The sequence below is a fragment of the Carassius auratus genome, unplaced genomic scaffold (genome assembly GCF_003368295.1).
Source record: "Carassius auratus strain Wakin unplaced genomic scaffold, ASM336829v1 scaf_tig00214656, whole genome shotgun sequence".
Lineage (NCBI taxonomy): Eukaryota > Metazoa > Chordata > Actinopteri > Cypriniformes > Cyprinidae > Carassius > Carassius auratus.
The window spans coordinates 1-22,578 of NW_020527753.1; the positions used below are offsets into that span (position 1 = coordinate 1).

Consider the following 22,578-nt stretch of genomic DNA (forward strand, 5'->3'; position numbering starts at 1 on the left):
TCCCAGGATGGACCACGCTATAATATCGATAAATGGAGATGACCGTCAGGAAGGCGATGCTGGCTCCTCGGTTGAGAAACTGTAGAAAGAGCTGTACTTTGCACACTACCTTGTGTTCACTGCATTGCTGAAAGTTATAAGCCTTTACGGGCAATCCAATCAGCAACAAAATATCAGCCAGGACCAGATTGAACAAGAAAATGTCAATGGTCTTAGATTTCCAGAACTTGAGCTTGAAGATGAAGAGGTGGATAACTGTAACATTCAGCAGAAGACCCAAGATCAACTCCAGCACTACCACAGAAGAGTAGAAAATATACAGCGCTCGGTTATGGTCGATGTTTTCCTGACAGATTTTGTCTGTGTCGTTGTCCAAGCTTGAGGTGTCCATATTCCCCAATTTTGATCCAAAATGATTCCTTATGTAAGTAGACGAACACAGCTGTGAACGTCTGTTCTACCAAAGCAGAGCATTTAAACGCTGCTCGGACTTAAAGGCAAAGCACCTCCTCTGCTGGAGCTTTCAAGTCTCTACTTGTTGAGAGGTTACAGTAAAAGCCTGATCTCACGAACTGCCGTGATAAAGACAAGAAAGGGCTGTCCTCAAAGACAACTAATGTTTATATGTAAATCTTTTATAGAGCGTCACTGATAAAATCAAGTGTCAGGAAGGCTGACTCAATGGACAAAGCTAATGCACACTTTTAAAAAAGTAGCTAAAGACATAGTCTTATGTATTTACAAATATCGTTTCTCATAAGAACAGAGTATATTGTAGAAGTACAAGAGTAGGGTGTGTTGACTTCACTGTGCAAGTTATAACATGTGTATATGAAAAGATTTGACGGTTATTGATCTTCTGTCTGAAACACCTTAGTTTGTATAGTAGGACTATTTAGTGGCTTGTCCAAACAGATCTGAGTCGACAGGGGTTTTGTGCAGAAAATTAGCTGAGGGGCAAGTATTGCCTTTCTAGCAAAAGGACATGACCTGTCCTGATATAGTTTTAGGACTATATCTTGCATAATGTTGGAAAAGCGTATTGCATAACATTTCATAACAACAGTTCAGGTTAGCTCAAATATGGTAGGTAATACTATTAAATGAGATTTCGGTTTGTATTGCAGATGTTGCACCATCAGCAGAGCTCAGACACTTGTCTCCTATTAAAGAAGAGTCTTCAGAACCTGCACAAGAAGACTGTCCTCATAGTCCTTTTGGATCGAGGCAAAGTTTCCCACCAAACCCAGAGGAAAGGTATTATATATTGCAAAAATATATTTATGAAAAAGATATATTGAGACTCTTGATGATGCATCTTGGAAGTTGTTGTCATAGCCTTTACTGTATCTCTATCTATCTATCTATCTATCTATCTATCTATCTATCTATCTATCTATCTATCTATCTATATATATATATATATATATATATATATATATATACACACACACACACACACACACACACACACACACACCGGTATATATTAAAATTCTGCTTTGTAATCACAAGAATTAATTACATTTTAAATTGTAAATATAATACACACATATTTAAAAAATATATATATTAAAATATATTTTAAATATTAGCCTAAAACAGTAGGCTACCGTTTTACTGCATTTTGACCAAATAAATGCAGCTTCCATGAGTTTAAGAGACTTCTTTCAAAAATATTAATATCTTGCAGACCACAAACGTTTGAACAGTAGTGTAAACAAGATAAGCTTCACTGTTTAATAAAAATTCTATATTTTAAACACAGGCCTATTAGACCAGGACTGAGAGAAGAGCAAAAAACATTTGAAGATTTTGTTGAAGAACATCTCAAAACAGACCTAGCTATTCTCCAACACCAGCATCAGGTATGAGCAGCATTCAGAAAGTAACTCACACAGTTAAAGTGTGTTCTAAACAATGTCCTCTCTATTTTACAGACTAATACACAAACCGGGGAAGCAGAGAAGAAGAATTTCCTTCGTAAAGGAGAAGGGGCATCCAGAATTTCAAAGGGTAAGGACTGCTCCCAAAGACTCCAGAGGAGACGCTCTGTTAGTCCACAAATGCTGAACATGAAGTTCAGGCAGCAGACGCTATGTCTCACTGAATTTCATCAGAAGGAGATGTCAAATAGGAGCAGTCCTGGACTGAAGGGTGTAGGAAACCTCAGAGACCAAAAATCGGGCCTGGAAAACTCTCAAAAGAAGACCGTTTTTCTACAAGATGATTATTTATCATCAAACAATAAAGAGCAATTCAAAGCTTTGACTGCTGATGACAATGCAGTCTCACTTAAAAGTAAGCACAGTGTAGGAGTCGTGGGGAAAACCAATGGAAGCAAGTCAAGTGGATCTGCTCTGGCACAAAGTAGAAAAAGTGTTGGTTTTAAAAAAATTAATGACCACATTGTTAAAATTTCTGAGAAAAATGCTCTAGCTACAAACTACAGCCAGAGTGGATATACATCTAAAGAAGTCAGTCTAACTGACGAGGTGATGGAGTCACTGGCTCTTAGCGATTCCCGCGACAGCACTACCAGTCGAGGACGGACCCAGCTCTCAGTCTCAGCGGCCGTTACTTCATTACCTCTCAAGGGCACATAGACCACAAAGATCAGAGTTTGGATTTGTCAGACGGAGACTACGCTAGTGATGCCCCGAGTGAGACTCGATTCAATGAAGGACAGTGCACTTCTACTCCTACGTCCAGGCTCCTCAAGCTTCAGCAGCGATTCTGAACTCAAGAGCTTACAGGGGTCTATGGCTAACTACTTCAAAAAACAGAAGAGAGGGGACTGACAGTGACTTTAGACAACCTTCTGTTCCTGAACCCCTCACAAAGATGTTCCCAAAAGACAAGGGTTAATCCAGAAGACACCACTCATGGCATGGCACTAGAGCAACCACGTACTCCAATCAGGTTTTGTAGAAAGATGATTTCATTGTTTTTTTGTTTTGTCATTTTGTTATTTGAAAAGAAACTAGCCCTCAAGCTCAAGTATCACTGTTTTTAACATATTCATGAATTTGATTAGGAAGAGATGGGAGAGCGTGGTTTTAATGGTGAGAATGGCTGCAGACCTTTGCTCTGGCTTTAAGAAAGAACTTCACGAACCTCAGGTAGAATCAACAACACATTTAGACTGAATTCTCTTCTTTTTCACATCACGCCTGCATAGTGTATAGAATCACCACTTTATGGTTCCAAAAAGTTTATTTTCACAGCAATTCCATGCAAGAATGATTTTTGGAACTGTTTCGCTGAACAGTTCTTAGAGTGAAGAACATTTGAATAATCTAAATAACTTTTTTACACTTTAAAACACCTTTTGTGCAATGGTTATTAAATTCTGTCCACCTCATTCTTCCCACAGAAGCAGTTAATGAACCAGAAGAGAAAAAAAAAAACTTATATTTACTTATACTTATACTTACATCCAAGTACTTAAAATGGGGATTCACATCCAGAAAATACTTAATATATTTAAATCACTGTGCATACAGGAGCTGAGACAGCAGATCTCATCTCTGAAGCAGAAGTTGATGGTAAGGGAGTCTCACTGGTCACAGGCCCACAGTCTCCTCCAGAGCCGCGTTGAAGCGCTCACCCGAGAGAACCAGGAGCTTCACACCAGGCTCAATCTGAACAAGAGATCGTTCCAGAGTGCTGGCTCCTCAGCTCTTCAGGCTGGATCATAACAACACTGTGAGAGCTCATTTAAAACACTAGATTTCCACTAAAATTTATAGAAACATATTTTAAATGGAAATGTAATCAACAAATTTGAATTGTTCAATATAAAAAATGGAGGGAACATTACATATTGCAGGTTTTGATCTTTACTCAAATACAGTGTTCACATTTTTTTTTTGTATGTGATTTTAATCTGTTAAAACACTTTGTGGTTTTTAATACTGTGTTGTACTTCAGTTTGAGAAGAGAAGAGAGGAACCACAGAGGACTCATATAAGGAGCGCAACTCCTGCCTTTAACAAACCCTCCATCCATAGGACGCAACAGGACAATGTTAGTATGCTAACATCATTAAACTGCTTTTCGATCTGCTAAATATATTTTTAGAGCTTTAAAGTAAATGTGTACTTTTTTATTTTAAGTTATTTGTTAGGTAAGGACCCATTCAACTAGTTGAGCTAAACTCATTTCCTGTAAACCCGTCGAGGTGTGTAATATGTTCTCGAGTGCCTTTAAGCTCGTCAGAAATAATTCATGGTGCCTCTCAAAGCCCAGTGTCAGATAATTGACTCGGTTCTTTATAATTAATTCATTCATGGGTAATGTATCTACCCATCTCCATTTCATACAGAGTAAGTGTTACATCCTGATTTTTATATTGTAATTGTTTGCCGTTTATAATTTATTAACACATAGAGCTATTCAATATAAATGGCGCATTTAGCCAGACCAGTGTATAGCATCACTTTCTTATTCAATCTTTTATTGACCCACTTAAGTAATTACTTAATCAGTACTTTTGTTGTAAACATGTTCTTGTTTTAAGCATAAACTTTTGTAAGATTTATTAAAAAAAAAAAATCCAGATATTTGTACTGGAAAACAGAACAGAAATACTGATACATTTTTGTGCAGTGATACCTTTTCATTTTATTGAAAGCCTCTTGTTTCTCTCCTCCTTGAATGGCCAGGCAAATAGACGTTCTGTTCCCAAAGCTAATAAGCTAACAGAATGCACAGACAACTCTTTGAGTAAGTATTTCCTCTCATGCTTCATCTCCTATAAACCAACATACAAGTTGTCATCACATATTAGATGTACAGTGTACAACTTGCCATGTCTTGTGTGTTATGCTAGTCCAAAAAGGAAAGGATCCTGCACTTTCTATTGACACTCCACTGAACAATGCCATGATTACACAAGGCGGAAAGGTATTTAAACTACTCTTAAGGGATAGTTCACCTGATGCAGTCAGCCAATATCAGAACACACAGAATTAGAACATAAAGTTGACAGTTGTACAGTGTTTTTATTCCATTGCATCACTCATTATGACAGAATAGTCTGACCCCAGTTTCTGTGATGAAATGTACAACGCATCATAGTTTCATAATGACACTTTTGTTTACAGGGAAGTTTGTTTTATCATCATACTGACTGCAATGATACTCAAATGGCATCGCAGGCCAAAAAAAACAACGTACGTGAGGAAACCTGCTATCCGGATGGAAGGGTAATGAAGGGGTTTTGCGATTTGAAATTTTATACTACACAAAGCTTGCATTACTTTTTCAAAATGCTCTACTTTTCATTAGGTAGAGCGTCTTTTTTGGAATGGATGTCGTGTGATCACATTCCGCAATGGAACGAAGAAAGAGATCGGTGTTGACAAGTCAGTCACTGTTACGTTCTTCAATGGCGATGTTAAACGCATGCTGGCTGACGGGACAGTGGTGTGTATCATGAGTGACTGAGGAAGTCTTGTCACGTCTGTTCCCACAGTTACTGGTGCATTGCAACATATCAAAATTCTGTAATTACTTTATGGTTATCCACGAGGACACAGCAAACATGTGACTACAGGTCCAAGCCTTTGATTTTTGTCTCACAATTCTACAAGTGCGTCACACTGTTTTGTCTGTTCCTGCATTTGTATTCTTTAAATAAGTCTTCAGATCAGGATGATTACAGTTTTTTTTATTTCATTTTATATTTTGGTTTTGGTTACAGTTTCTATATGACAAATACACAACCTGAGGGTTCAATTAACAATGAAACTCTTAAATTTCACAGTTAACAATTTGACCACTTTACATTTAGATTTACTACCATTGTGATGCTCAGACAACACACTCAACCTATCCATCTGGATTGGAGGTTGTACAGTTTCCAAACAACCAGAGAGGTCAGAAAAATAATGCAAAGACATGCCAAGTTCTACATTAAACATAAGCAGCGTTTCCACCGCAGGAACTTTACCCAGGAACTAGGGACTTTGGCCTGGTACTTGGTGTGTTTCCACCGCAGGAACCAGGAACTAAATAAAGTTCCGGGTAAAAAAATGCCCCTCAGAAAGTCCCTGCTGGCGAGGTGGTACTTTTTCAAAGTTCCGGAACTTTCGGGGGCGGGACTTTGGCGCTAAACATTCTGATTGGTTGAGTTCACGCAGCATTGGTTGAGTTCAACCACCATTTATTCGAATCAACATTTTCAAAATATTACTGTTATTGTGTCATGAAATGTAATTTTAAAAGTATTTCAGGCGAGAATGTAGTTGTTTAAAACTCAAATCTGTGGTTTATTTATAAAGACAGTGCCTTTTTAAAAATGTGTTTCGCCGATCTCAGAGAAGGTAAGCTCCACTCGATCAGCGGAAGCTCAGTCCTCATGTATCCGCAGAGAGCAGCCTCATCTCGGACAGATCTTCTGATATGTGCCGCTGGCTCTGATGTCTCTTTAGTGGTTAAACATAACATAATTCAGCTGCGGGGTAAATCTAACAGGTTTTCTTTGGTCTGTATTCAATTTATCTATATGTTAAAATGAAAATAAAATATCATAATATAATATTATAAATATAATATTTCGTTTCATTGTAATGGCTGCATATACACATATCCCTGAACTAAGTACATTTCTGCAGCTGTTATTATGCTTAAATGAAACCAAAGGAGGCAGTGGTATTTTATATCCTATTTCGTTTTATTGTAAATATACAGAGAGGAAAATTACAGGATTCGCTTAGTCGCTGACATCACACTCCTCAGTCGAATGCACGAAGTCAGAACTAACCATGTCTATGGAACTAACTACCAATGATGCACGTCCAAAATCAGCCTACCTTTTTTTTTTTTTTTTTTAAATCAGCGGTACTTTGTATTGAGAAACACGCGCAGACCTACGTCACCAGTCTATTTGCCTAATCTACCCGGTACTTTACACCGTGGTGGAAACGCAGAAAGCAAGGGGTCTGGGGGGAAAAAAGTTCCTGGGAAAAAAAGTTCCTGGTACAAATGTTCCGGGTAATTTCGGTGGAAACGCGGCAATAGATCATTATAGCATGTTACTTGCTTTCTTTGTAAAGCTTTCTTTGTAATTATTTGTGAAATTTACTTCTACAGAACGCTTCATTGTCTTTTTAAATGTTACTTTTTCCTAGAAAAACATCATCCTGATGGTACAAGGGAAATATCCTTCCCAGATGGCACAGTTAAGATTCTCCACTCTGATGGTCGAGATGAGAGCATTTTTCCAGATGGGACCGTTGTCAAGATATCACAGTAAGATTAATGTGTGCCTTTCCTGTTTGTTTCTTTTCTTCTTCTGATTTACTCCATTACTCACCATTTCCACAGACATGGGGAAAAGGTGGTGGAGTTTGCTAATGGGCAGAGAGAGATTCATACTTCACAGTACAAGCGAAGGATGTACCCGGATGGAACGGTTAAAACACTCTACACGAATGGGAGGCAAGAAACAAAGTTCTCATCTGGGAGAGTTCGCATTAAGAACAATGAAGGCATCATTATAATGGACAAAAAATGAACTTCTAAAAACCATTTTCATGTTATTTATTTATTGTTGTTTTTTATTGACAGAATTTATAGTAACTATCGATTAGCATCTTTCCCTTACCACATATTGAAAAAATACTTTTTTGGAGTTTCAGGTGCTGTTTTGCATTTTATTTATGGTGAGTACTATAGACAAAACTCTACTGAAGCCATAATCAGGAAGCATTAATGCAATTTGTTGAATATTCTTTATTATGATTTCAACTGGCTAAAATCATCTAAACCTTTTTTTTAACTAAAGATATCAATAAACTTTATGATAATCGGATGAACTAAGCCAGTTTATTTTTACATGTACTGACAGCAGGCGTCTTGTATTTCTAAGTTTCTCTCAGCATGAACACATTTGATACAGCATGCAGGTGTAGACTTGTTACCCTCTGAACTAGCGCTGACCTTGTATTACATTAAAACACTCTGGTTTCAGTAGAGGAACATTCCTGAAATAGTAAAGAAGAGCTGGTAACATTGTTAACTTTAACCCCACTGTAGGAACAGTTTGGGGACTGTAGGAACAGTTTATGTCATTTTTGGTCTTTATTTTATTTACAATAAGCCATACATTATTATTGAATAATACATCAATTTAATCAAATATCGTCATGTTACTTTTCAATATTATAGAAATTGGCACTTAGAGAAGGTTTAAACCTGTGTCCATTTACTGTTGTTTTCAAAGGGAGGATTTTTAACCTTAGTTTCATTTCTAGGTTATGTATTTTTCCTGTTATGCCTTTAAAATACTTTTTTTTACGTTTATTAAAATGTTAAAATATGTGTCAGCTTATCTGTCTTGGTGCTATGTTTTGTGGTTGTAGATGTTTTTGTCTGACCTTAGTATATGAACATGAAATGAACATTACTATTCAAAAGTTTGGGGTCAGGATGTTTGTTTTTGTTTTTAAAGAAATTGATACTTTTAATAAACAAGCATGCATTAAATTGAATTAAAGTGACAATAAAGATATTTATAATGTTGCAAAAGGTTTCTGTTTCAAAATTTCTTTAGGATAAAAGGATCTCAAAGGATTAAAAAAAATCATATTTCCACAAAATATAGAAAAATATAGCAGCACAAAAACATTTAACAATAAGAGGAAATTATTCTGGAGCAACAAATCAGAATATTAGAATAATTTCTGAAAGATCATGTGACACTGAAGACTAAAGTCATGACTGCTGTACATTCAGCTTTACCATTACATGAATAAATTATATGCATAATTTTTTTTTTATAATATATAAAAATTGGAAATGGTTATTTAAAATTGTAATATTTCACATTATTTACTGTGATTTCGTGCAAATAAATGCAGCCTTGATGAGCATAAGAGACTTCTTAAAAATAAACATTAACAGATAATGATGACCACAAACTTTTTAACAGTAGTCTATGTAACATGCATACACATATACACTTTATTTACACATGTGAATTTAATTGACATGGATCGTCAGTGGTAACACGTCAAAGATATCTGATGCAATAGTTTGAGGCAAAAAGTAAATTCTGACTTGGTAAAAATCCATTATTTTATGTTCAATTACTATATACTATATGTGCTCTTCCCAGTTTCCTCCTCTTGTGTTATGTTGTGTTGTAAGAAATTATAAACTGTGAAAAATTAGATCAGCTTGAACCATTTTACTTGACTTCTGAATTTAAGGAGCAGCATTTGCTGAGAAGAGGGGGATCTTTCGGCCCCCAAAGCAGAGGCTCAAATTTGTCACTGATACCAATGCTCTGACTGCTTTCCATCTTCGTCCTTTCTTTTTCATTAAAGGAGGACACCAGTCGGTTTGTGAGTTTATGAACCTCGTTCACAATAGCCTTAACATCTGCTTGGTCCTGACAGGCTTTCCACGTAGCCTGATTAAAGGGAAATGTAAGTATGAAGTCGCCAACACGACAAGGAGGGACACCTCTGTCCTGAGTCACGCGGTTCCACGGGACGGCTGGAGCCTTGAGTTTATGTAAGCGAAGAGATGGTAACTTGCACACGGTAGATGGTGCATTTCTGTGCAATTTCCTGGTGCTGTTTAATGTTGTGAGTTTTAGGTCATCGGATCCCAGCTCGTTGTTGATTTCCTCAAACTTCTGTGGATCCTTTTCATGTCCAATGGATTTTGAATTGGGGTGAACGGGGCAAGTCGCATAACCGGTGTTATTTCTAGTATCTTCAGAACTTGAAGAGCCTGAGACAGACTGATTCCAGCTTTTGTTGCCTGATGGAGGTGCGTGCAAAATCTTGGGCAACAAAAACCCTTGAGAAATTTTTGGCCGTAAATAGCGTCTAACCATTCTCTTCCTGCAGTATCCCTTCTGTCTGAAGCTATCAACCATCCTGTAGTTCATCAGGTCGATGATATCATTGATCAGCCCTTTCTTGACCGTTACATCGGCAGGGCAGTCCAATGTTAGCGCCGGACTGTGGTTGACCTCTAGAAGCCACGGTTTGTAGCTGGCGTCGATGAGGATATCAAACCCCAACAGTTCCAGACAGTTGGGGCTGGAGGGAATGCAAGGAACGGCTGTGAGCAGAGTCAGCGTAACAATATTGCTAATCCTGTGCCAGAGCAGAAGTTCGTTAATATCTTGTTTGTGAAGAAAACTACGGAATCTGCTCATGGTCCACTTGCATCCTCTGCCTACCCGCTCTTTGTCCATGGCGTAGCACATTCCAAACTTATTAATGCTGGTATTTGTCAAATGAGAGTACAGGCTGTCTAAAGAAGCAAGGGTGTATTTTTTGGTGGCACTCCCCAGTCGAATGCACGAAGTCAGAACTAACCATGTCTATGGAACTAACTACCAATGATGCACGTCCAAAATCAGCGTACCTTTTTTTTTTTTTTTTTTTTTTAAATCAGCGGTACTTTGTATTGAGAAACACGCGCAGACCTACGTCACCAGTCTATTTGCCTAATCTACCCGGTACTTTACACCGTGGTGGAAACGCAGAAAGCAAGGGGTCTGGGGGGAAAAAAGTTCCTGGGAAAAAAAGTTCCTGGTACAAATGTTCCGGGTAATTTCGGTGGAAACGCGGCAATAGATCATTATAGCATGTTACTTGCTTTCTTTGTAAAGCTTTCTTTGTAATTATTTGTGAAATTTACTTCTACAGAACGCTTCATTGTCTTTTTAAATGTTACTTTTTCCTAGAAAAACATCATCCTGATGGTACAAGGGAAATATCCTTCCCAGATGGCACAGTTAAGATTCTCCACTCTGATGGTCGAGATGAGAGCATTTTTCCAGATGGGACCGTTGTCAAGATATCACAGTAAGATTAATGTGTGCCTTTCCTGTTTGTTTCTTTTCTTCTTCTGATTTACTCCATTACTCACCATTTCCACAGACATGGGGAAAAGGTGGTGGAGTTTGCTAATGGGCAGAGAGAGATTCATACTTCACAGTACAAGCGAAGGATGTACCCGGATGGAACGGTTAAAACACTCTACACGAATGGGAGGCAAGAAACAAAGTTCTCATCTGGGAGAGTTCGCATTAAGAACAATGAAGGCATCATTATAATGGACAAAAAATGAACTTCTAAAAACCATTTTCATGTTATTTATTTATTGTTGTTTTTTTATTGACAGAATTTATAGTAACTATCGATTAGCATCTTTCCCTTACCACATATTGAAAAAATACTTTTTTGGAGTTTCAGGTGCTGTTTTGCATTTTATTTATGGTGAGTACTATAGACAAAACTCTACTGAAGCCATAATCAGGAAGCATTAATGCAATTTGTTGAATATTCTTTATTATGATTTCAACTGGCTAAAATCATCTAAACCTTTTTTTTAACTAAAGATATCAATAAACTTTATGATAATCGGATGAACTAAGCCAGTTTATTTTTACATGTACTGACAGCAGGCGTCTTGTATTTCTAAGTTTCTCTCAGCATGAACACATTTGATACAGCATGCAGGTGTAGACTTGTTACCCTCTGAACTAGCGCTGACCTTGTATTACATTAAAACACTCTAGTTTCAGTAGAGGAACATTCCTGAAATAGTAAAGAAGAGCTGGTAACATTGTTAACTTTAACCCCACTGTAGGAACAGTTTGGGGACTGTAGGAACAGTTTATGTCATTTTTGGTCTTTATTTTATTTACAATAAGCCATACATTATTATTGAATAATACATCAATTTAATCAAATATCGTCATGTTACTTTTCAATATTATAGAAATTGGCACTTAGAGAAGGTTTAAACCTGTGTCCATTTACTGTTGTTTTCAAAGGGAGGATTTTTAACCTTAGTTTCATTTCTAGGTTATGTATTTTTCCTGTTATGCCTTTAAAATACTTTTTTTTACGTTTATTAAAATGTTAAAATATGTGTCAGCTTATCTGTCTTGGTGCTATGTTTTGTGGTTGTAGATGTTTTTGTCTGACCTTAGTATATGAACATGAAATGAACATTACTATTCAAAAGTTTGGGGTCAGGATGTTTGTTTTTGTTTTTAAAGAAATTGATACTTTTAATAAACAAGCATGCATTAAATTGAATTAAAGTGACAATAAAGATATTTATAATGTTGCAAAAGGTTTCTGTTTCAAAATTTCTTTAGGATAAAAGGATCTCAAAGGATTAAAAAAAATCATATTTCCACAAAATATAGAAAAATATAGCAGCACAAAAACATTTAACAATAAGAGGAAATTATTCTGGAGCAACAAATCAGAATATTAGAATAATTTCTGAAAGATCATGTGACACTGAAGACTAAAGTCATGACTGCTGTACATTCAGCTTTACCATTACATGAATAAATTATATGCATAATTTTTTTTTTATAATATATAAAAATTGGAAATGGTTATTTAAAATTGTAATATTTCACATTATTTACTGTGATTTCGTGCAAATAAATGCAGCCTTGATGAGCATAAGAGACTTCTTAAAAATAAACATTAACAGATAATGATGACCACAAACTTTTTAACAGTAGTCTATGTAACATGCATACACATATACACTTTATTTACACATGTGAATTTAATTGACATGGATCGTCAGTGGTAACACGTCAAAGATATCTGATGCAATAGTTTGAGGCAAAAAGTAAATTCTGACTTGGTAAAAATCCATTATTTTATGTTCAATTACTATATACTATATGTGCTCTTCCCAGTTTCCTCCTCTTGTGTTATGTTGTGTTGTAAGAAATTATAAACTGTGAAAAATTAGATCAGCTTGAACCATTTTACTTGACTTCTGAATTTAAGGAGCAGCATTTGCTGAGAAGAGGGGGATCTTTCGGCCCCCAAAGCAGAGGCTCAAATTTGTCACTGATACCAATGCTCTGACTGCTTTCCATCTTCGTCCTTTCTTTTTCATTAAAGGAGGACACCAGTCGGTTTGTGAGTTTATGAACCTCGTTCACAATAGCCTTAACATCTGCTTGGTCCTGACAGGCTTTCCACGTAGCCTGATTAAAGGGAAATGTAAGTATGAAGTCGCCAACACGACAAGGAGGGACACCTCTGTCCTGAGTCACGCGGTTCCACGGGACGGCTGGAGCCTTGAGTTTATGTAAGCGAAGAGATGGTAACTTGCACACGGTAGATGGTGCATTTCTGTGCAATTTCCTGGTGCTGTTTAATGTTGTGAGTTTTAGGTCATCGGATCCCAGCTCGTTGTTGATTTCCTCAAACTTCTGTGGATCCTTTTCATGTCCAATGGATTTTGAATTGGGGTGAACGGGGCAAGTCGCATAACCGGTGTTATTTCTAGTATCTTCAGAACTTGAAGAGCCTGAGACAGACTGATTCCAGCTTTTGTTGCCTGATGGAGGTGCGTGCAAAATCTTGGGCAACAAAAACCCTTGAGAAATGTTTGGCCGTAAATAGCGTCTACCTGTTCTCTTCCTGCAGTATCCCTTCTGTCTGAAGCTATCAACCATCCTGTAGTTCATCAGGTCGATGATATCATTGATCAGCCCTTTCTTGACCGTTACATCGGCAGGGCAGTCCAATGTTAGCGCCGGACTGTGGTTGACCTCTAGAAGCCACGGTTTGTAGCTGGCGTCGATGAGGATATCAAACCCCAACAGTTCCAGACAGTTGGGGCTGGAGGGAATGCAAGGAACGGCTGTGAGCAGAGTCAACGTAACAATATTGCTAATCCTGTGCCAGAGCAGAAGTTCGTTAATATCTTGTTTGTGTAGAAAACTACGGAATCTGCTCATGGTCCACTTGCATCCTCTGCCTACCCGCTCTTTGTCCATGGCGTAGCACATTCCAAACTTATTAATGCTGGTATTTGTCAAATGAGAGTACAGGCTGTCTAAAGAAGCAAGGGTGTATTTTTCGGTGGCGAAACGCACTAGGCCTTCCTGATGCATGTAAATCACAAGAGGGGAGAAGCTTTTTACGCAAACGTAAATGCGTAGATCAAACTTGTAGCCTGAAATGAGAAGCGGGTTGCTGATGTACCTCTGCACGATTGCCGAAGAGTCGTAGACCAAGTCCTTGATGTCTTCAAACAGAAATATACCTCTTCCTCTTGACAGGTCAACTGGCTTACAAATCCAGTAACGGGACTTCCCTCTATCAGTCATGCGATTCCTAGTGTACACCCCTAGAAACTTTGTGTATTCGTTTGGCAATATGAAAGCAGCAGGGCTGAAGTCATACAGGCCTGTGCCGAAAGCGATCTTCATTCTTCTCATGTGTCGTGCCAGACAATCTTTGCGTGTAATCTGGCTCATTTTGGGATGGTGGTTCAGTCTCTGCCAGGGCAGGATGTTTTCATAGTCAGACTTTCGGAAGCCAGAGCTTCTCCAATAGAGGTTCCAGTCTCCTTCCTCCTGCTCCTCTTCATCATACTCATCCCAGCCACGCTCCAACAGCACCTCACGTACCACCTGAGGAGCTCCTCCGTGTAGTCTGAACACCAGGGGAGCAAAATCACATTCCCTTTCAGCCATGGAGAAGATCCAAGTGCTTCCAAGAAATCATGTGAGTCAGTTCTCTGAATTCTGCATGGAATAGGGGAAATCACATTGGTTTAATTTTCCAATGGATCCTGCTGTTCTCTTCTGGTAATACTAGAAATGCTTGCATTTGCTGCTACTTATGCTGATCAATTAGTAATAAATACAGCTTATTAATTATAAATCATTAGGATACAATGCACAGCAGTATTTCTTTTACAGTTTGTAATAAAATAATAATAATAACGGATTGATACAGTCATATGCCAGCTGTTTAGATAAAACTATAATCAAAATATAATCATGTTCATGTGAAGGACCCCCACATCATAATTTTTTTTTAAAGTTGTTATTTATACAGTGAATTTTTTTTATTTTGTTTTCTATTGCATTTTCTATTCATAGCACTGTACTGTATTTATTTATTTTAATATAATTATTCTTATTTATTTTTTTATTATTATTGTCAATTTATTTATACATTTTCCCACATAGTTTTCACCTAAACTTTTTAATGGACCCGCTAGTATTTCCTTGTAGCCTCCAGATTGACAACACCTAGTCTAGAGGCTCCTATAAACTGGAATATTGACTATTGATTTGGCAATCATGATAATACATTTACTCATCGACTGATTAATACCAACCAGATCATTCTTGTGCATGTAAATACAGTCATAGCACTCTATGAGTCAAAAGCAATGCATTTTCGATTAACGTTACACCCAGTTTCTAAAAAAAGATATAAAGCACAACCTTGTCATCATATAATTCATATAATTTACCTAATTTTATTTTATCTAGTGTTCACTTCTTTGGTTTTTGTAGAGAATATTTGCAATAATCACTCTTACCTGACCGAGCTCTGTTAATGTTACCTGGTTGATCCTCCACAGAGTTCCTGTCAGACAAGTTGTGACTCCTTTTTTGTCCTCTGCTCTGGTCATCTTTCGTTGCTAGGAAACTTTTGAATAAAAGCGCGCCATTTGAGCTGCTGACAACAGTACAGTAGCGTTACCTGCGCGGGCGGAGCAGGTGACGTCACTACGTGTGAATCAGCGTTTTAAACGTTAAACAATCCAAAGCGATATGCCAATCGAACAAAAAATATGTATTTATTTTAATATTGTATATAGTGTATCCGTCTAAATATGTCTCTGGGATATTTGAATTTAATCTATAATAGCTACACTGATGAAATGGGAAAATAAACAATTCTTCAATTCAATACCATTGTCTCTCTTCAAGATTGTTATGGAATTTTTTTTGTAAAGTTTAGTGTATTTTATAAGACATTTTATTTTAAATATGTTATTATTTGACAAATATTGAAGACGTTATCGTAAACATTTTAACCATATTCACACAGAAGTGGAAGTTGAATCGTAGACCTCATGAATGGCATTAATAGACCAAAAGAAAACACTGCCACCTACTGGAGATCAAAATACACCTACTAAAATGTAAGACTGGCAAGGACCAGTTTACTATCAGTGAGAATGCTGCCATCTACTGGTCACAACGAAAAGGAATATAAAGGCTGCAGTGCATTGATCTGTAAAATTCTTTATAAATGGCCTATTTACAATAAAACATTACATGTCATATATACAACGTGTATTTACCATAAGGGAGAAAGCACAAAGAAATTAAGTAATTTAACCTAATGCTACACTTTAGGCTGCACTGCAGGCTTCATAGCAGATTGCAGGTTGCAGACAGAGACAGCTAATCTGATAGTCCAGCTGTTAGTATTATATTGGGAAATTATTTAATGTCTGTCATGGTTACAAAAGGTTTGTCATGTAAAATACTCATCATAATTTCACTGTGTAATCAGCCCATTGTATTTTTGCTGGTTTTATTTTAAATTTAGATGCTTTCATCACATTTTTCCTAAAATTAAACGGTTTATTTCCTGGTTTAATCCCTGACTTTTGGAATATACATTGTGTCATGGAAGGCAAGGCAAGTTTATTTATATAGCACATTTCATACACAAAGTGCTTTACATAAAAGAAAGTAAAATAATCACGAAGACAAATAATAACAAAAATAAAACAAGCAATTTTAAAACTTTTAAAATGATTTTTAAAAAATTACTTAATTAAAATGAATTTAAAAACAGTTAGAAAATGATTTTACATAAAAAAGTGAAAATATAGTGCAAATAGAAAATTTGTATGGAAACAGAACATTTGTATCTTACACTTTTTTTTTAAAGCTGTCATAAAAATGTTTATTGTAAACTGTGAAAGTCTGTCACATATTTCACTGTAAAAAGTAATCACTGAATCTAGTAAACATTGTATTCATTGTAACTGATTTTTACAAATTGGTTTAATTTACTTAATTAAATTAACTGTGTTATGTGAACTTTCAGGTGGATGCATTAGTTCAACTAAAAAACTTTAATAAAAAGAGCATCTAGTTTGTTGGACTAAAGGTCTATTCCACTTAGATATATTTAGTTATCTTTACTTGGTTGTTATAGTCATGGCCAAAAATGTCAGCATCCTTGGTAATATGATCAAAGAAGGATGTGAAAATTAATCTGCATTGTGAATCCTTTTGATCTTTAATTTTTTTTAAATCACAAAAAGCTAACCTTTCATTGGATAAAACAAATTTAAAATGGGGGAATTTAAAAAAAAAGATTAATCGAAAAAAATGTGCCCAGCCCTAATACTGAGGCAGAAAAATCTACCAAAATCTATTTACACTTTTTGTCTGAGAGATAATATCTTTGTCATTTAATTCTTTGAAGTCCTCATTTTCTGGTTAAAGCAAGTCGTCATTAGTCACTTGTGGAGTTGGATGCTTGTACTCGTTGTACTCAGCGTAAAGGTAAGTAACCACAGTAAGGGCAAGAACAGACAGAGCAACGTAGATTTTGGTGGACAGGCAGAGGAATGTGCTGTAAGCAAAGGCTATAGCAAAACCGAGGGACTCCCATATGCGGTAGTTGGCAAATGCTGCTTCTTTGTCCTTAGCAAAGAGAATGCCATAAAGTGCTGCGAATGAAATAAACACACAGTATAATGACTTCACAATATATTTATAAATTAAAATATATCTAAATGTTGAAACATCTATGGAAGCATTTATATAAATATTTTTATATTTAATTATTTATTTTTAAAATGTTATATTTGTAATAATAACTTAACTGTATAGATTACTGGTATGCAGTATGAAGCACTCACCATTGGTTTGTGTTTGCCACACAGCGTCTGCCATCCCCCAGAGGGCCGGAAACACAAAGAACATGCCCAGCTGGTCTGGATGAGGCTTCCAGTACAAAAGACCCAGAAAACAGCCCAGGTTTGTCACTGCAGCTGTGAAAGCGTAGTAAGATAGAACAAACATAACCAACCAGACTTAATCTTTAAACCATGTATGAACCTTTTCTTGTATTACCCAAGCAAAAGAGAGCGAGTCTTCCAGTGTATTGAGCCAGTCTACCAAATGCGAATGAGCACAGGGAGTTAGAAGCACCAAAGCAGATCATCACAAAGCCAATGTAGTGTATTCCTATTGCACAGGTCACATAGTTCTGCAGGGGAAAGAGGGTTGCAAAAATATTTCATTAGGATTAATTAGTATTCATGTCCTCCCAGTCTGCATATGGCTGGGCCGTTTCCATTATAGACGCAATAATTTGCCCTACATTTGAAATTCTTGCACTACTCTGCCACCATCCATTACGCAGCACTCTGTTTGTTGACAAAAGGTTACATTTTTAATTTAGGCTGGTCTGCTTATGAACTCACATACTTAAACAGTAGTATACTGTACAGTGATGCAAACTACTGAAATTTCTCATATATTGTATCATTTACATGATTAATGTATGACGAGACAAAATACTTATTGTTTTGACATACAAATAAATGTGCATGTGTGCATATTTTAAAATATTATTTAAAAAATGGTTTAAAATGATCACTTGTCAACTAGAATCACACCTAGAATTTCCTTCAGGGTTCTATTTCTTTATGCTTCATTTAAAACATGGTGGTCTACCTTTGTGTATTCGCCAGCGAGGAAGCTTTGCTCAAACCCACTGTACAGGGTCAATGGGATGAGAAGCAACAATCTAGGATTTCTCAGGAGCTTGAAGGTAGCCAGAAAGGTGCTGCAAAACGACTGGTTGCCCTTGGTTTTACGAAATTCTATGACCAGATCTCGGTCGATGTTGTCCAGGAACACTGCCACAAAAATGATGGCCAGAACCTCCAAACCTGCATGGACCAGGAAACACTAGGTTAGGAAATTCCTAGAATAATGCAAACTAGATTTGTATTTTTCCTGAAAGAGTTGTAAATGGCACTTGTCCATTACTATGTACTTGGTAGGTTGTTCTTGGTGGTTCTAGTGATTGCTCTGTGGTTTCTAGAGTATTCTGCAATGCTGGATGACTTATTTACTGAAGTTTAATAATTAGGGGTTTGTTCAGATCTTTAATTTTAAACGCCATTAATAATTGCATTTTTATGTTCACTGTAATACAGGAGCAGTAATTTGGACATTCAAATCTAGATTTTCTTTTTTCAGTGGACAGTATGAATGAAATCATTATATTATTGACTAAACTAGTTTTTGGACACAAATATGAATGATTGTTACCCACCGATATAGCAGCCTAGCAGTGTGTTCACTAGGTGTTTTCCTGGAAGGGTTGTGTTTGCGACTGTGAAATTTTCAACGCATGATGTCGCACCACAGAACTGCAGGTTCTCCTCAGGGACTTCTAGAAATGAATAAAAGCTCGGTGTATTTACACTCACCCAAATAAATCAATAAAAATGGACACTGGCAAAGTGTTTAATCCAACTGTACCTATGCTAGAATCCTGGCCGAATATCAGAGATGACATGAGGTTTCCCCACACCGCTGATGACTGAAAAATGAAGAAAAAGATGCCAAAATATTGGCTGATGATATCCTGGCTTTTCTTGTTGATTTTCTGGCCTCGTCTGTTTCCACTTATTGTGAGATAGGTGCATTTTGCAGGCCACAGCAGTGAACCTCCTATACCCAGAATAGCAGAGGTTGTCATCAGACTTGGCCTGCAGACAAACATGATGAAATGAGGTGCTGAATGATGTGATGAAAGACACTACAGATTTACTTCTAACTTAACTGAATTAACAGAACCTTCAGCTCTTAAATGTTTAAATTAAATGTTTGGGGTCAGTAAGTAGCAGCACAACAAAATGTTATAATTACATTTTAAAATATAGCATCTTACCGACCCCAAACTTTAGAACAATATACAAATATTAAATATGTAACAATATAAATATACAGGTGCATCTCAATGAATTAGAATGTCATGGACAAGTTCATTTATTTCAGTAATTCAACTCAAATTGTGAAACTCATGTATTAAATAAATTCAGTGCACATAGACTGAAGTAGTTTAAGTCTTTGGTTCTTTTAATTGTGATGATTTTGGCTCACGTTAAACAAAAACCCACCTATTCACTAGCTATCTCAACAAATTAGAATTCTTCATAAGACCAATAAAAAGTAAAAAAAAAAAATGTAGTGAACTTTTGGCCTTCTGGAAAGTATGTTGATTTACTGTACATGTACTCAATACTTGGTAGGGGCTCCTTTTGCTTTAATTACTGCCTCAGTTCAGCGTGGCAAGGAGGTGATCAGTTTGTGGCACTGCTGAGGTGGTATGGAAGCCCAGGTTTCTTTGACACTGGCCTTCAGCTCATCTGAATTTTTTGGTCTCTTGTTTCTCATTTTCCTCTTGACAATAGGGGTTCAGGTCTGGTGAGTTTACTGTCCAGTCATTTAACCAACCTTTGGTGCTTTTGACAGTGTGGGCAGGTGCCAAATCCTGCTGGAAAATGAAATCAGCATCTTCAAAAGGCTGGTCTGCTGAAGAATGCATGAATTGCTCTAAAATTTCTTGGTAAACTGGTGCAGTGACTTTGGTTTTCAAAAAACGCAATGGACCAACACCAGCGGATGACATTGAACCCCAAATCATCACAGACTGTGGAAACTTAACACTGGACTTCAAGCAACTTGGGCTATGAGCTTCTCCACCCTTCCTCCAGACCTTGGTGTGAAAATTAAATACAAAACTTGCTCTCATCTGAAAAGAGGACTTTGGACCACTGGGCAATAGTCCAGTTCTTCTTCTCCTTAGCCCAGGTAAGACGCCTCTGATGTTGTCTGTGGTTCAGCAAATTCCTTGACACGTCTGTGTGTGGTGGCTCTTGATGCCTTGACCCCAGCCTCAGTCCATTACTTGTGAAGTTTACTCAAATTCTTGAATCAATTTTGCTTGACAATCTTCATAAGGCTGCAATTCTCTCGATTGGTTGTGCATCATTTTCTTCCGCACTTTTTCCTTCAACTCAACTTTCTGTTAACATGCTTGGATACAGCACTCTGTGAACAGCCAGCTTCTTTGGTAATGAATGTTTGTGGCTTACTCTCCTTGTGAAGGGTGTCAATGAATGTCTTCTGGACAACTGTCAGATCAGTCTTCCCCATGATTGTGTAGCCTAGTGAACCAAACTGAGAGACCATTTTGAAGGCTCAGGAAACCTTTGCAGGTGTTTTGAGTTGATTAGCTGATTGGCATGTCACCATATTCTGATTTGTTGAGATAGTGAATTGGTGGGTTTTTGTTAAATGTGAGCAAAAATCATAACAATTAAAGGAACCAAAGCCTTAAACTACTTCAGACTGTGTGCACTGAATTCATTTAATACATGAGTTTCACAATTTGATTTGAATAACTAGAATAAATATACTTTTCCACAACATTATAATTTATTGAGATGCAACTATATGTCTCTTGTATTTCACACATAATAGTCATTTCAGGCCTGGCATTTGAAACGGTGTCTCACACATGCAGAAAAATAATGCCATTTTGAACTTATAGTGTAAGCAACTATGCTTACATATCTGTTTATATTGTTCAACAAATCAGTACAAAAGGCAGAGAAATGCACACACCAGCCTGGCGCAAGGTTTCCAAAGGAATATGACACATAACAAGCCATAGAAAGGACGATGGTCCATTTACAGCCCAGATTTTTGATCATTATTGAAGGCAGAAACATCGAGGCCAAAATCATCGCTCCATAGATGACACTGAGAGAAATAACACCCCTTCCATCCTCAGCATTAAGACTGCTCTGTAACGTACAAACATGCTTTCATCAATATAAATATACCCACAAATCAAAGCCAACAATACAGTTATTTGTGTAACAAATAGGCCAGATTTTAATAGCTTTAATTGTTAATAATAATTTAATCTTGCCTCCCACACAACTTTTTAAAACTTTATGTTAAATAAATGATCTGCTTTACACCTTTTCTGAACAACTACAAAGAGTCGTTTGTGTAGATATTTATGTGTACAATTTGTATTTATTTATCTTCTCTGATTTATTACCTGTAAACTCTGCAGTCCTCCATACGCTGTAAATAAGAGCAAAAATCCAAATGAAACCACAAGGACATTTTTGGTGGTTCGGCTCATAAATTTTGTCATCCTGAAATCCAGTGAATGCTTCAAAAGGGATGAATTCCTTCAGTGAAAGACAAAAGTCTAGATTGACTTGGAAGTCACACTGGGCTAATACATAACAAGGCTGAAAACGCTCTAGGACAAAGTTCACTGTAATGGAGTCATGAAAAGCATCCAGGTTTTGGATGCCTAAAGCTGAGTCAATAAAGACAAACTGATTGCATATCATTTACTAAAGTGTTTTTTAACACAAGTTATTCTCTTCTTTTTTTCAATATATTAAACTGTAATAATGTTTTACAATATTACTGTTTTTACTGTAGTTATATCCTTTTTTTATTTTACTATATTTTGCTGTGTAAAAACCATAAGAGACTTCTTTCAAAAACAGTTTTACAAACTCCAAACTTCTAATCAGTATAAGCTTCCATAACACTGTCATTTGCTGCACATTTCACAGTAATATTTTTAAATGAACGAATTCACTGCAGTTTGTCCTCTCTGAATCCGCAGACAAAAATTTGTCTCAGATTGTGAAATTAATATTATTTTATATATA

General features: G+C 36.7%; 5 protein-coding genes across 5 annotated transcripts; 1 reads left to right on the forward strand and 4 right to left on the reverse strand.

Moving 5' to 3' along the window:
- Positions 1 to 7: 7 nt before the first annotated feature.
- Positions 8 to 448, reverse strand: LOC113092552 (hydroxycarboxylic acid receptor 2-like; the record flags this gene model as incomplete). The annotated part of the gene is made up of 1 exon (XM_026258158.1): positions 8 to 448. A coding segment is annotated over exon 1 (384 nt), but the record flags the coding sequence as incomplete, so codon positions are not given.
- A 3,508-nt stretch (positions 449 to 3,956) lies between these two features.
- Positions 3,957 to 7,544, forward strand: LOC113092553 (centromere protein J-like). The gene is made up of 8 exons (XM_026258159.1): positions 3,957 to 4,029; positions 4,668 to 4,728; positions 4,835 to 4,908; positions 5,109 to 5,210; positions 5,293 to 5,430; positions 5,798 to 5,882; positions 7,137 to 7,257; positions 7,333 to 7,544. Exons 3-8 carry the CDS (start codon positions 4,888 to 4,890, stop codon positions 7,520 to 7,522), a joined length of 657 nt encoding a protein of 218 aa, XP_026113944.1. The 5' UTR covers positions 3,957 to 4,029; positions 4,668 to 4,728; positions 4,835 to 4,887; the 3' UTR covers positions 7,523 to 7,544.
- Positions 7,545 to 8,958: 1,414 nt separating this feature from the next.
- On the reverse strand, positions 8,959 to 10,324 carry LOC113092555 (probable tubulin polyglutamylase TTLL2; the record flags this gene model as incomplete). Its single annotated transcript, XM_026258161.1, has 1 exon — positions 8,959 to 10,324. A coding segment is annotated over one exon (1,128 nt), but the record flags the coding sequence as incomplete, so codon positions are not given.
- A 2,217-nt stretch (positions 10,325 to 12,541) lies between these two features.
- On the reverse strand, positions 12,542 to 15,449 carry LOC113092551 (probable tubulin polyglutamylase TTLL2). The gene is made up of 2 exons (XM_026258156.1): positions 15,361 to 15,449; positions 12,542 to 14,551 (listed from the first exon to the last, which is right to left on the reverse strand). The coding sequence occupies exon 2, from the start codon at positions 14,498 to 14,500 to the stop codon at positions 12,776 to 12,778; it is 1,725 nt and encodes a 574-aa protein (XP_026113941.1). The 5' UTR covers positions 14,501 to 14,551; positions 15,361 to 15,449; the 3' UTR covers positions 12,542 to 12,775.
- Positions 15,450 to 17,109: 1,660 nt separating this feature from the next.
- LOC113092554 (protein unc-93 homolog A-like) lies at positions 17,110 to 22,138 on the reverse strand. The gene is made up of 8 exons (XM_026258160.1): positions 21,945 to 22,138; positions 21,500 to 21,681; positions 19,349 to 19,578; positions 19,140 to 19,259; positions 18,533 to 18,750; positions 17,927 to 18,062; positions 17,713 to 17,844; positions 17,110 to 17,520 (listed from the first exon to the last, which is right to left on the reverse strand). The coding sequence occupies exons 1-8, from the start codon at positions 22,041 to 22,043 to the stop codon at positions 17,288 to 17,290; spliced, it is 1,350 nt and encodes a 449-aa protein (XP_026113945.1). The 5' UTR covers positions 22,044 to 22,138; the 3' UTR covers positions 17,110 to 17,287.
- Between the last annotated feature and the right edge of the window lie 440 nt (positions 22,139 to 22,578).

Coding starts and splice junctions, on each gene's coding strand:
- LOC113092551 (XM_026258156.1), bottom strand. CDS start 14,500: ATGGCTGAAAGGGAATGTGATTTTGCTCCCCTGGTGTTCAGACTACAC.
- LOC113092554 (XM_026258160.1), bottom strand. CDS start 22,043: ATGACAAAATTTATGAGCCGAACCACCAAAAATGTCCTTGTGGTTTCA. Junction 19,579..21,499: donor GGAAACCTTGCGCCAGGCTG/GTGTGTGCATTT, acceptor GTTTGTCTGCAG/GCCAAGTCTGATGACAACCT. Junction 18,063..18,532: donor TCGCTGGCGAATACACAAAG/GTAGACCACCAT, acceptor TTTCCCCTGCAG/AACTATGTGACCTGTGCAAT.
- LOC113092553 (XM_026258159.1), top strand. CDS start 4,888: ATGATTACACAAGGCGGAAAG. Junction 5,211..5,292: donor CCTGCTATCCGGATGGAAGG/GTAATGAAGGGG, acceptor ACTTTTCATTAG/GTAGAGCGTCTTTTTTGGAA. Junction 7,258..7,332: donor ACCGTTGTCAAGATATCACA/GTAAGATTAATG, acceptor CCATTTCCACAG/ACATGGGGAAAAGGTGGTGG.